At 40.1% G+C, this 13,487-nt stretch overlaps 6 protein-coding genes across 6 annotated transcripts; 4 read left to right on the top strand and 2 right to left on the bottom strand.

Annotated features, from left to right (window-relative positions):
* Nucleotides 1–134: 134 nt before the first annotated feature.
* PHALS_11044 (Uncharacterized conserved protein) lies at nucleotides 135–1,605 on the top strand (the record flags this gene model as incomplete). Its single annotated transcript, XM_024726570.1, has 2 exons — nucleotides 135–547; nucleotides 627–1,605. 2 exons carry the CDS (start codon nucleotides 135–137, stop codon nucleotides 1,603–1,605), a joined length of 1,392 nt encoding a protein of 463 aa, XP_024577234.1.
* A 1,619-nt stretch (nucleotides 1,606–3,224) lies between these two features.
* PHALS_11043 (Ankyrin) lies at nucleotides 3,225–4,424 on the top strand (the record flags this gene model as incomplete). Its single annotated transcript, XM_024726568.1, has 2 exons — nucleotides 3,225–4,193; nucleotides 4,248–4,424. 2 exons carry the CDS (start codon nucleotides 3,225–3,227, stop codon nucleotides 4,422–4,424), a joined length of 1,146 nt encoding a protein of 381 aa, XP_024577233.1.
* A 148-nt stretch (nucleotides 4,425–4,572) lies between these two features.
* Nucleotides 4,573–5,395, bottom strand: PHALS_11042 (trna rrna methyltransferase family protein; the record flags this gene model as incomplete). Its single annotated transcript, XM_024726567.1, has 4 exons — nucleotides 4,573–4,905; nucleotides 4,968–5,020; nucleotides 5,074–5,226; nucleotides 5,287–5,395. 4 exons carry the CDS (start codon nucleotides 5,393–5,395, stop codon nucleotides 4,573–4,575), a joined length of 648 nt encoding a protein of 215 aa, XP_024577232.1.
* Nucleotides 5,396–5,524: 129 nt separating this feature from the next.
* PHALS_11041 (prolyl aminopeptidase) lies at nucleotides 5,525–6,842 on the top strand (the record flags this gene model as incomplete). The annotated part of the gene is made up of 3 exons (XM_024726566.1): nucleotides 5,525–6,397; nucleotides 6,468–6,622; nucleotides 6,686–6,842. 3 exons carry the CDS (start codon nucleotides 5,525–5,527, stop codon nucleotides 6,840–6,842), a joined length of 1,185 nt encoding a protein of 394 aa, XP_024577231.1.
* Nucleotides 6,843–6,881: 39 nt separating this feature from the next.
* Nucleotides 6,882–8,511, bottom strand: PHALS_11040 (mitogen-activated protein kinase kinase kinase 11; the record flags this gene model as incomplete). Its single annotated transcript, XM_024726565.1, has 2 exons — nucleotides 6,882–6,917; nucleotides 6,979–8,511. The coding sequence occupies 2 exons, from the start codon at nucleotides 8,509–8,511 to the stop codon at nucleotides 6,882–6,884; spliced, it is 1,569 nt and encodes a 522-aa protein (XP_024577230.1).
* A 237-nt stretch (nucleotides 8,512–8,748) lies between these two features.
* Nucleotides 8,749–12,384, top strand: PHALS_11039 (osialoglycoprotein endopeptidase; the record flags this gene model as incomplete). The annotated part of the gene is made up of 14 exons (XM_024726564.1): nucleotides 8,749–8,828; nucleotides 8,901–8,995; nucleotides 9,060–9,135; nucleotides 9,201–9,348; nucleotides 9,427–9,456; nucleotides 9,523–9,798; nucleotides 9,852–9,908; nucleotides 9,971–10,021; nucleotides 10,081–10,167; nucleotides 10,221–10,377; nucleotides 10,609–10,998; nucleotides 11,066–11,366; nucleotides 11,447–12,238; nucleotides 12,312–12,384. The coding sequence occupies 14 exons, from the start codon at nucleotides 8,749–8,751 to the stop codon at nucleotides 12,382–12,384; spliced, it is 2,613 nt and encodes an 870-aa protein (XP_024577229.1).
* Between the last annotated feature and the right edge of the window lie 1,103 nt (nucleotides 12,385–13,487).

Here is a 13,487-nt window from a genome sequence, read left to right as displayed (position 1 = left end):
TGCGCAATACACAGAATGATGGTACATTATCAAAACTTGTTTGAGCTCATACTATAAACTTTCAGAGATACCTTCTCGAACACTTCGATTTTTAAGGTTATTTTCTTAATAAGTCACTCTCATTTTTTTCGACAATGCCAGTAGTCACGCTTTCCGTATACGACCTTAGCAATGGTATGGCTCGACAGCTGTCACCGGCACTTTTAGGCAAGACCATCGATGGTGTGTGGCATACTGGTGTTCAGGTATTTGGCAAAGAATATTTTTTTAGCTCTGGTGGCATTGTAGCCATGGCACCACAGTTGGTACCACAGCGTTATGGCATGCAGCCCGTGCGCATTGTGAATTTGGGCGAGACGAATCAAACGCTACAGCAGTTTGAGCAATTTCTACGCGAAAATAGCGCTCGTTTTACTGATGCTTCGTACGACCTGCTGCGCCATAATTGCAATAACTTTTCGGACGAAGCTGCAAAATTTCTAGTGGGATCGGGCATCCCGCAGTATATTTTAGATCTTCCAAATGAAGCACTCAATTCTCCATTTGGGTACGTTATATTGAGTTATGATTATCGTGGACTTTGTAGGTTACTTAAAGCTTACTTGTGCATTTGATGACGTGATTAGGGCGATGCTAAGACCTATGTTAGAAAATATGAATCGGCAGATGCACGCGGCTCCAGAAGACCAGCTCTTCTCTATTCCATTCAATGATCCATCGCGAGCCAACCCTGTTGTGTCAAGTAGTGACTCGGAGACTACTTCTACTGGATTGGTGAATTTAGCGTCACATCGATTTAAAATCTCTGGAGCGCCAGCGCTTCACTTAAAAAAGATGGTTAAGCGTATTACTACGCTTAACACTGAGAAATTGTTGTCCGAAGATGAAATTTCGGCGCTTGATGCACTGTTGACGCACGTTGCAAATGAGAATTCGAAGGATAGGTCACCTCAAAGCTTTAAATGGTGGGTAATTGTCTCGAAATTGCTAGCTAAGGGACATGAATCAGCTTTCTTCTTTCCAGCCCTGGGATTGTACCGCGTACTATCGCTGCAGCCAGTGAATCCGTCCGAAGCTGCAAGTGAGAAAAAAGCGTGTTTCGAAGCCGTCGTAAATGTTACGGAAGTCGAGTCGTCATCATTGACTTCTGCCCAGAAGACGTTGGTATTAAGTGTGATTGTAAATCTTTTCGCTAGCCCTGGCTTCAGTGAAATGGCACTTGCTGCGTCAACCCGTTTTTTGCCTTTTGTTTTCGCTACGATTGCTGACCAGTCTGCTAGCCAAGAAACTCGCGTAGTGAGCGCTCATATCATTAGCAATTGCTGCTTGGCATTAAAGATTGGAGAGGAAGTGGTGATCACTACTATCGTCTGTGGTGCGATCGAGACGCTCGACCGAATATCACGACTCCAAACCTTTTCAAGCACACACCAACAAACTATTGAAGGTATAATCGTCGGTCTTGGTCGCTTGTTGCACAACTTTGAAGCTGCTCGAAGTTTATCGATTGAACTTGGGCTTGCTGAGGTTATCCGGCGTTTAAATGTAACACCTGGCCTTAATGCCATCCAGCCATTGCTTTCCGAAGTTGTGCAATTGATTTAGAGAAGAGTATCATAATGAATATCTTTCTTTGTTCATGATTATTTTATTTTTCTTGCGCAAATATTCTAGTCATCTGTCAGAAAATGTTCAATCTGAGTCTGCTTCAAGTTTACCTTGTAATTTATCCTCTTGCACAATTGTTACGTTAAGTGAGCAAAATAAATCTCAAAGTGTAGGAAATTTTACATTTATCAATCTCAAAGGTTATCAACATACAGCATGCTTCGTTATTAATCTCGATTTATAAGTCCCCTTCCTCGGCTGACGAGAAGTCAGGGAACGGCGAAAAAACGGTCTTGACTGACAACCAGCTTAAAAAAAACTTACCACATTTAGTGCAGTAAAATGCGCATTTACCAAAAGTTTCTTACAATTTAAATTAATTTGTAATCTTTAAAAGTTTAGCGAGGTATTTAACACAGTTAGTCAGGCAAACTTCTTTCAACAAGATAATTTCTCTCATACAATGAACAAATAAGCAAGATGCACAAAAAAGAAACTTCTCGTACTATATATCAATCAAACTACATCTACATTTGTACGTAGTGATAAATTAGGAAAAAGTCGTCAACAGCGATTTCTTTCCCTCGCACAATCTCGACTCGCCATCTCGATATCAAAAGAATTCTTGCCAAACGTTACGAATGGAAGAGCGCAGAGGATCTGCTGTAGCAATCTTGTGACTTAACTTAATACTCGAGTTAGCTTGGCTGTGAAAAGTATCTAAAACGTAAGTCTAGTATGACATAATTCAACCAATAAATATATAATAGTAATTACGATTACGGTTGTGAAAAGTAACTGAAACGTAAGCATTGTATTATAGCAATTATTTAAAACATAACTCAACTAATTAATACATAATAGTAATTATTGTAACTGTCCTCGAAAATCGATATTGCAATTGGACGTCTTGTAGTATTCGATTTGGCGAAAAACATCCAGTACACATGATTTGGTCGATGAGTTTCAAAATATCCAGCTTGTTCAAGTCTATAACCGATAGTAATCTTCTTAAATTTTGTTCTGAAAAGATATTAGACGTCTGGAGTATAACCATAACCACTAGCAAAACGGGTGGTAGTCACACTACCAACGGTTGCGATGCTTTATACCATTGTAAACTGCAAAATTTGTTATAAAAAATTCTTAAAATTTCATCGAATTTATGAGACATTGATAAAGATGGGGACACAAACAAGACTGAGATCAATTTGAGTTGAGATTGAATAAAAAACCTGCGGAAGTCTCTGCAATCACGTGAAAAGTATTTGACAAAAGTATGAACTCAGTAAAGTACCGCTGCAAAGCTTTGCATGATTCGAGTTTCTGTACATATAGAAATCCCTCTCCCTTAAACAGTCAATATTATTTCTGACAACCTCCAGCAAATTTACAATTTTTCGTTTCAGCTGGTAAATTCACTCGTAGAAATTTATAGGATACAGTATGAGGTGTAAATTCCAGTTTGTATCCCAAAACGTACCATGCGGTAACCGGGAAATACCGTGCCACCTGACATTTCGCAGCTGTTCGAGTTGGACAGTGCCTACGTATATGTACATTTCTGCATTCGCCAGAGATTAAGTAAAAAAACGTTGTCGGTATCGTTTGTACCCATGGCGTTGGTCGAACAGTGCACGTCACCATATCTCGAGGACGTCAATCCTCCACTTACAACTCTCGAAGGGAGTGATTCACGTGAGGGTACCCAAAGTAGTTCAGATGATGAAGAGAATGTGCATCGGAACAGTGTCATTCGACCACCAATGACACCATTACGTTCAAGTAAAGCGAATGCAGATGAAGTATTTGTGCGAAATATGTTGGGATTATTAAATAAACGTGGATATAATGTACGAGATGCTGCAGTTGAGACATCTATTGCATCGTCTTCACCTAGTTGTACACGAACGAGTAGTATCACAAGTACAGGCTCGACATTATCATCGGTTTTATTAGCATTACGTGAACCAAATCATGGACAAACACCACTTCATATTGCTGTACGTAAAGGAGATGTACAAGTTTTGGAGGCATTACTTGAACATGAAAGTATTGAAGAATTACTCCATGCACCTGATTTTAATGGCAATACAGCATTACACTTTGCTACAGGAAATTGGCGACAAAGTACGTGTCTTACAATTACAGAACGACTCTTAGAAGCAGGTGCGAAGGTTCAAGCGATGAATAAACGTGGTCTTACACCATTAGCTGTTCATATGTTGACACTGAAGATTGATAACCCGACGGTTATACTAAAGCTTCTCGAAGCTGGTGCTGATGCTAATACTGAAGTGGAAAGTATTGCGATTTTACATTTAGCTGTACGACGACAATTACCGGTAATTGCTGGAGTTTTAGTTTCGTATGGTGCGTCCATGTTGCAATTAAATGCAGACGGTTTAATGTGTTATGAAGTGGCAAGTTCTCGTGTGAAACAATTTATGGTACGCAGTTTACGAAAAGCGCCCATTTATTTGTCTATGACACAACGTAGTGCATGCATGCGATGCAACTCACCAACACTCTTGACAATGAAACGTATTGTTGGCAATATGTTGAAAAAAGTGATGGGGTTAACAGTACGTACCCACCAATGTAACTGTTATCATTGTGGTCTTCTCTTTTGCACTCAGTGTTTAAAACCATCAAATGCTGTGAGTGCTATTCCATTTGTACGAGAAGATGAAGATCCAAATGCAAAGATCAAAACTTGTCGACTTTGTGAAGCTATTCTTGTGGAGAAAAAGAAAAAACAAGCTGCAGTGCATGCATTTGATATGCATCGGATGGGGTTACACACGACGTTATAAAACGTTGTACGAACTGCGTGCGTACTGAACGCATGACTTTTTTTTATTACAAAATTGAAAAGACACGTACATTTTATGATAGTGACAGTACAAATTTTTTTTTTCTATCCAATAAGTTAATAATAAGTAGCGTTTTAGTTTGGTTACGTTATTGAAATATATCATTTAACGTATTATCATCTAGTCCGTCATTTAAATTTGCTCGTTGTATTTTACGCTTCATTGCTTTTTCTTCACCATATTTTACCTGGATTGAACCATAACTTGGGTACGCATCCAAGATAAATTTCCCTTGTGTACCGGTGGTTTCAAAAGATCGAACAGAAAATTGGGCGAATGTTGTAAAGTGATGCAGCGTAATGGCTGTAACCACCGTCGTATCCAGTACAAGTTGATTGGAATCTTTTGTCTGTTCGCCGTGAAAAGGAACGTAAACAAAATGATCACAACTTGCACGTTGTTCATCCGATAGTCCAGGAAACTAGAGGGTACATGTGATTTAGAAGAGATGGTACATTGTACCTTAACAACTTATAAACGTACCTCGTTGTCAATGACAAAGGCGCTGGTACCATGATATGGCGTAGCGTGGGTTACTATTGTACCACGAGGTAAGAAACTTGAAATTTATATCAAATATTTTACATACCATAGGAATTGGTTAGTTCCTTGCTCAATCCAAAGATGGTACAGCCTTTCGTTTTCAAGTATTCACGAGCTTCGACATAGGAATAGAAATGTACCACAGACACATACTTTTGCGCTCGATGTGCTCCATGAGTGCTGTAGCGTTCCGAACCCACTGTCACATTACATTAGACAAATTCGTAAACTATTTCACATAAACTAATAGATTACTTACCGACCAAAACTTGTGTCGCTCCAAACGCAGATGCGGTACGCAGATATGTACCAAGATTTTGGCGCCCATTTTTATTTGACAGGACGACGTACAACTCGACGGAATTCATTTTTATTGCAATTTTCCCTTAATTGAATGACAGGGTACGCTCTACGTGAACTGAATTATGTTAAATACGGAATAAGGTATACAGTATACTGTTTGAAAGATATTTTATGTAACTAAAGTTACCATCTCCATGATGCTACGCTGTGTACGTGCCAAGACGCTGCATATTCGCGATATACATGTACCCACAAGCCATCACAAGTACAAACACTTCACTATTTTATCAAATGGAAACAAACATGGGCAAGCACGTCGTGCTGCACTTGGACTATCCGCCGTGGCACTCACATCCTTCGCAAGTTACTCTACGTTTACATTTTTAGAAGCTGACAAGGTGAAACAACTTGATGAGCCTCAGTATCTTTCCAATGGAGAAAAGTTTCTCTATCCAATGATTCAACCATTTAACACAGGCATGCTTCAAGTCTCGCCAATCCATCAATTATATTACGAAGAATGTGGTAATCCATACGGCAAGCCTGTAATTATTATTCACGGTGGACCAGGTGCTGGATGCTCAAATAATATGAGGCGATATCATGATCCACGTGTTTACCGTATTATACTATTTGATCAACGTGGTTCTGGACGTAGTAAACCTCATGCATCGCTACAAGAGAATACAACGTGGCATTTAGTCGAAGATATCGAAAAATTACGCTGTCATTTCAATCTTACCAAGTGGCAAGTTTTTGGAGGATCTTGGGGGAGTACCCTCTCGATTACATATGCGATTACTCACCCCACGCGAGTGACGGAACTTATTTTACGTGGTATTTTTCATGTTCGTGATGAAGAGATTGCGTTTTATTACCAGCATGGAGCAAATTTTCTCTATCCGGATCGATGGGAAGCATTTCGAGACGCGATTCCTGAATCTGAACGTGGTAATTTATTGATGGCGTATCATAAACGTCTTACGAGTAAAGATCCAAAGATTCGTCTACCAGCAGCGTTAGCATGGACGAGATGGGAAAAATCCACAAGCAATTTGATTCCTCCGGTTTCTAAAAAAGTTGAAATTTTCTTGTTTCTTGAGTGTCTTTTAACTTGATCTTTTCTTCATGTTGTAGTCGAATGGAATAAACAATGACGAAAAGTTTGCTGAAGCTTTTGCTTGTATTGAAAACCACTATTTTGTCAACAAAGGTTTCTTTCCAACAAGAAATTTTTTGAATGAAAATGTTGAAAAGATTCGTCATATTCCAACTGTGATTGTTCAAGGAAGGTACGAAAGGTGATCGAAAGATGGAGATGGATCGAAATTTTGATATATTACTTGAAATGACAGATACGACGTCGTATGTCCGATGAAAACAGCTTGGGAATTTCATAAAGCTTTTCCAGAAAGTGATCTTCGTATTGTGCAAACGGCTGGTCATTCGGCTATGGAACCAGGCATTGCGAAGGAACTTGTTGATGCTACCAACAAATTCAAGGATTTGTAAGCATGTAGCCACTCTCAGATGGTTTACAATAATTTTCAATCATAACTTGATCACTCGTTTGACATCGATCGATATCTGCAGCTTGTCAACGCAATTAGTTCATTGCAATATCACGATCATAAGCTCCACGTTTGACTGTGATACCAGTCATTCTCTTCTTATGACCTCCATGTCTAGCACAGAGACCAGAAGTACCACGAGCCCCTGTCGTACACCCTTCAATTGTGCAGCGATAACCTCCTCCATGAAAGAGGCACATCGTACTGCTACCTTGTGCTCCTTTCGGACAATTGGGTGTGGCACAACGTTTGCCACCTCCATGCTTTTGACATAATCCCGACTTTCCACGAGCACCTTTTGAACAGCCTGTGATTGAGCAGATTCGAAGGACATTCTTGTGACGAGCTTTTTTTATTCTTCCATTCAAACCAGCTCGTGTCATATTCCTTTGACAAGTAATGAGACCAGAGTGCATTTCAAAGGTACTGCCTTTTGATGTTGAGAGGGAAGTAGCTCCAACCACCGACAGGAATGTCGAAATATCCTGTTTCTCACTTGCTGAGTCAGCTCTGGAAATGATTTGATCAGTATACAAGTCTCTAGCTTTGTTTTCAACTGTTGTATTGGAGTCATAAACATTTGATGGAATGGAAGAGTCTATAGCATATCCATTCATTTCTCCAACAGGATCGAAACTTTCTATTTGAAAATGCCATTGTTTCTCTTTCAAGGAGCAAACATTCACATTGCGAATTGCTAGGTTGTCAGTCAATGCATCAGCAGTAGAATCCAACGGCTGAAGTGGCTCAATTTCGCATCTTGAATTGACTGATTTGCTGGGTAATATAGAAGGCACAATGTCAAGATCACTATCTATCAAAGATATAGTGCTATCTGCCACTGCAAGACTACCATTCATAGTATCAAACATATGCTGGATCGACAACAACATTACGTCAGAAAGTAAGACAGAGATACTAGACATGCAAGGATTCGTTCCGTCTAAACTCACTGTCAAATTTTGATCTTCTTCCGAGTTATTCGTAACTTGCCTGCTGTAAGATGAGACCCAAGATAAAGATGGCAAGATTCTATATATTTCATGATTCTGACACCGTTTTTCAGCCACCAGATTCTTTGTATAATCCACTTGACGCGGCATTGTGCCCATAAATGCACTTGCCTTGCCTTTATATTGTCTTTCAGAACTTGTAGATGACGACAAGCTTTCGGATGAAGGTAATAAAACTTCTTTTACCGCTTTATTCGTTGATACGACAGTGTCTTCACCACTTGGTAGTGTCTCTGTTGGATCTAATCGTAAATTACGCGGTACCAATGGATCCTCTCGCAAGAAAATACTCAAAGGATTAAGTGTTGGTCGATAATCCGATACATTGTCTGTTACTCTTGGAATACAAAATGGATCGCATTGAAAAACAATCGCGGGTGACTCTTTCTGTAGCTTATCGTTTGTGAACAAATAGTGCATATCGGCAACATTCTTTGTATTGTATACAGTATCTGAATCAGGCATATACTCACTCCAACGCATTGTTTTCGACTTGTGTAGTGTTGCTCTTTGTTTCTTGTCACTCACGTTTTGTACAGCGTCATCTTCTTGTGCAACATTAACAAGCTCTTGCTGGAGAAAACGAACGACTTTCATATACGTTAAATGCTGCTGTAACTTAAGCAAAGTATAGGAGGCAAGACGAAAGAATTTGAGGAACGCAATAGCCTATGCGCATGCTCACTTCTTTTCGATTGTGAGGTAAAAGATTACAATAGTATTCCAACATTTAATATACTATTTGTATACGATTAGCTACTACTATAATATAGATATATTATTACAAACGCATATTACATTTAAATTTTTTGTAATATTTACTTAGAATTAGAAATGCTATGGGTGCCAAGACTGCGGCGGATACAGCCGACGGCGACGCGGCATTTATCGTATATACTGGGCATTGAGACCAGGTATAGAGTAGTGCAGTTCTACTGAGAAATCTCTTTGAATTGATGGAACTGTCATATTATTGATCATTGTAGTTGTGACGATACAGCAGCAGCAATACTTGACGAAAATGGACATGTGCTTAGTAGTGTCATTTCGTCACAATGGGAACTACACGCCAAGTGGCGAGGTAACTTACTATGAATTGATATAATTGCAAGAAATTGATATTATCTGATGTATTGTACGCTTAGGAATTGTACCGGCGCTTGCAGCACGAGCACATGCAGATAATTTGCCACATGTGATCAATGCTGCTGTCGAACAAAGGTGAGATAGTTAATTGCCTTGAGTTGTGATTATATAATCAATAGATTGTATTTTTATTTGAATAGTGGAATTGATAGCTTGCAGCAATTGTCGGCGGTGGCAGTGACATCTGGTCCAGGACTTGCTCCATGTCTTAATGTGGGGCTACAAATGGCGCGACAGATTTGTCTTGACAACAAAGACATTGCATTCCTTCCGATCAATCACTTGGAAGTATGACATTTATGTATATACAAGTATAGAGGTATTGACTCTAATCAAGCTTTGTTGTTCTATTGTTCGAAAGGACAGGCTCATCTTCTCGTTTCAAGATTACCACAAGTTTGTTACATTATGTGCAATGACGAGTACGAAACTACTGAAAATGGACTTTGTATATGACAATAGTTTGCTCTTCTACGACCGGAATTTCCTTTTCTCGTACTGCTTGTGTCTGGAGGTCACTGCTGTCTTGTTTTAGCGAAGGGTTTGGGAGATTATGAACTGCTTGGAAACACTCTTGACGATTCCATTGGAGAAGCCTTTGATAAGGTCGCTCGAATGTTAGATCTCGCAGCTTCTAGAGAAGGTAGTGGAATGCATGGAGGGAGATTGATTGAGGACATGGCAGCACGTGGCAACGATCGTGCGTTTTTATTTACAGAGTCTATGAAGCATCGAAATGTAAGAATTGCTTTTCTACTGTGTTAGATGCTGATTTAATGGATGGTTTGTAGGATTGCAATTTTTCTTTTTCTGGAATGAAGACAGCAATGCTTCGAGAGATCAAGAAGGTGATTTGGCATCTATAATATTCTTGATAGTATTTGTAACTCATTTTAAAAAGCTGAAACAGCTTGATGAAGTAAACGAGAAGACGAAAGAAGACCTTTGTGCTTCTTTTCAAGTACGTGAAGATACGAGATCATATTCTTATAGCTTCTTAACACGGTCTTCGATTCTCAGCGAAGAGCAGTAGATCAGTTGATAACTCGAGTCCGACGAGCTTGTCAATGGAGCAAAGAGCGCATGGGTGATAAAGTCACCAGTATAGTACGTCAAATGATTTCACATTCATCTTTATTCTCACTTTGTTGCATTTCTAGGTTATATGTGGTGGTGTAGCATCTAATCAATACCTTCGAAGTCGCATGGAAGCAGTAGCAAAAGAAGAGAGTGTAGCAACTGTATTTCCACCAGCAAAATATTGCACTGACAATGCTGTCATGGTTGCTTGGGCAGGACTTGAGTGGTATGGTCATGGTGCATACAGTAACCCAAAAGATGCACGTTATCATCCTCGGTGGCCACTCGAAACATTACAACCACTCAAGTCTCAGTCAAGAAACGCTTCTGAAGCTATCGTTAATTTTTGAGCAGATTTTTAGTTAAACTTGCTAATGTGAAATTTCACAATAAAAAATTCATAAGCTATATTTATATCATATCAAAAATATGTGCGACACACACTCTAAGCTTTAAATGTTATAAAAGTACCACGTGCCGCAAAAGGGCGAGGCAAGAGTTTAGAAGAAGGTTGTAGTGTGATGGCTGTGACGGGGGAAAAGGATGTTGCTGCTATGGCTCAACAGATCGCACAGATAACACAGCGTGATGGATGGACGTCAGATAAAAGTGTTGTGCCTGATATGCAACGACTGCTTGGTAAACTTACGACTTTGACAGTTGATAAAGACTTATTGCAGCGTACAAAGATTGGTGCAGCTGTGAATAAACTTAAGAAACATGATGATGAGATTGTACGTGGCTATAGTCAAAGTCTGACAAAGAAATGGAAGAATCAGGTGGGTATTGCTACGACGACGTCATCCCATGGACTACCGAAGAGACAACGTGTACCAAGTCCATCGCCACCTAAACAAAGTGAGTCGATGTCGGCGGTACAAGAAAGTTAGCGTTGAATTGACATGGTATTTTAATGCATGACTAGTAGAAGCAGAGGATCAAAAGAGATTGGAGAGTGCGAGGAAGAAGCTACAAGAAGGATACGCGTATGAGAAAGCCAAAAGAGACTCACGGACAGTACAGGTACTTAGTGGACCTGTTTCAAAGGGTAGAAGGGGTACGAAAGTATCTACTACTATGTCAAGAAGCTCAATTAGCGCTGCACAGCGTCGGCCGCTCTCTACTGCACTTCACAGAGCGGCATCAGCACCTCCGGCACGTCGAGTGATGCCTGCATCTAGAGTTCAACAGCAATCAAGGCGTCCTGGTTCATCCACTGCCAATATGTAAGTCGTTAATGATTGCAGTATTAAACTAATTGAACTACATTGGTTATGTTAATGAGGGTTATATGTTGATGTTACAGGTCAGCAGAAGAAAGGCATCGACAGCGCCAATTAAAGTACAGAGCACTTTCGGGACAAGTAGAAAAGAGAAGTGACAATGTTCGGCGAGATCCTGAGCATGTCTGGAATAGCACACAAGTGGATGGTAGAAAGAAATCTGGTTCGCGGTCTGCCAGCTCGTCCTTATCGAAACGTAGTTCAGGATCAAGCGCAGTTTCTCCTGCGTTTGTCGAACGCAAGGCTATGCTGGATAAAATGTATCCTCGTGTATGTGGAGTTGGAGTGGCTTCAACTGTTAGTAACGCATCAAGTGGAACGAAAAAGAAAACTAGTACAGCAGCAAGAAAGAAAGAAGTAAATTATACAGAAGGTCAGCGAGAGGTGCTGTCTTGGCTCAAGGGGTTGACCGTCGATATGAGTGAATACGCTTCGGCGTTCTTTGAAAATGGGTTCGACTCCGTAAAGCTTCTCAGTACGATCGAAAAATCGGATCTTCCATCTCTAGTACCGAAGAAAGGTCATCATCGTTTGATTCAACAGGCTTTGGACGAATTACGACAGAAACACTCGACAGCTGCCTCTTCACGTCGGCGTGACCAATTTCTGAAAGAGCCGCGTCCTCGACGTCGTGATCCGTTTGAAGACGAAGATTCAGATGATAGTTTTGTAGTGAGCGATGATGGCGAGTATCGTCCTGGCCACATAGCTGCCATGTTTCGCAAAAATCGAAAGCGTCAGTATTCGTACGACTCAGACGACTCAATCAATATGGAAGCATCGTTCGATGAGATCCAGAAAGAGGAAAAGCGCAGGTAATTCACAAGGATTTTGTCATGCAAGTCAGGTACCTTCGTACTAACGATTAGCTTGATTTTTCTTTGGTAGTGCTCTGTATGGTGAGTATGAAGATTATCGAGAGGACTTGCGGAATAAAAAAATGCTCAAGAAGAAAAAGTGAGCAGAGATTCTTCTTTCTGCTTCATTCTAGCTGTTGAAGGATTGAAGCTATGTACAATGAGCTTTTGGAGGATCAGAAGTCTCCTACTGGACGTTTTTGGAACATCCGTAACGTAAAGTGCAGTCGAGCACGGGATATCTACATTAGCTACACTGAAAAGTAAGACGAATCCTTGTAAGTCTGATAGAGTTACGTACGCCTTTTATGTTTTTTTTGGATTGCTTGCCGAACGACATAGAATTTCAATAATGAGCTTGCGCAGGAACATTTTATTAGCTGCGTTTCATGCAGAAGTTACCATTACTAGAGTTTTTACGCCCCTTGGATGACAAACTTTATTGGATATGGTTTGAGGGATATTGATGGCATCTATGCCGGAAGCAAGAGCAAAGTCTATGAGTGGACACGTGGTAATGAGACCTTGAAATTGACTTTCTTAAAGTTTAGATCATTGACGTTCATTTTCGAGCATGAAAATGACAATGGTATCAAACATCGAATCAAAGCGTGCATTAAGTAGATTTATGTAACGGGTTACACGTACCCTTGTATGAAAGCTGACCGTACACAAGACTTATGTACGTAATTGTAAAATGCACATAAGTGTGCATTCTACAATTTAGTGTGTCACATTAGGGTGTGGCTATAACGTAACAAGAAGCCACTATTGCCAGTAGTGATGCATATTAATTAGGCTCAAATATAGTAATTAGGTTATACTATATTAATTAGGAAACCCTAAGGTTTTGGACTTCATGTAACGGGGTTACACATACCCGGGAACAGGGGTGTGTGTCACACCAGATGGGCATGGTGTGACCGCAGCCACACAAAAATACGGTAACGGGGATTGATAGCCAGTAGTTATACATGTATTTAGATTTTACTATACATAATTGGGAAAAGCTATGCGTTTAGAATTAGGCGGCTTTGCCGCATATAAAAATAAGTAAAGTCAGTTTTGTATTAAAACCGCAGATTTAATTAATTAGCCTTGGGTCAGGGCTATAATTACTCTTGGAGTAAGCGGATTGCGATCCGCTAAACTCGTACTTGTTCTAAGTATAGAACGAATGTTCGGTGACCTAACTTACGCTTTCTCA

Source organism: Plasmopara halstedii, assembly GCF_900000015.1.
Source record: "Plasmopara halstedii genome assembly, contig: Scaffold_525, whole genome shotgun sequence".
NCBI classification, from domain to species: Eukaryota; Oomycota; class Peronosporomycetes; order Peronosporales; family Peronosporaceae; genus Plasmopara; species Plasmopara halstedii.
This window is presented reverse-complemented; position numbering and strand designations above follow the sequence as displayed.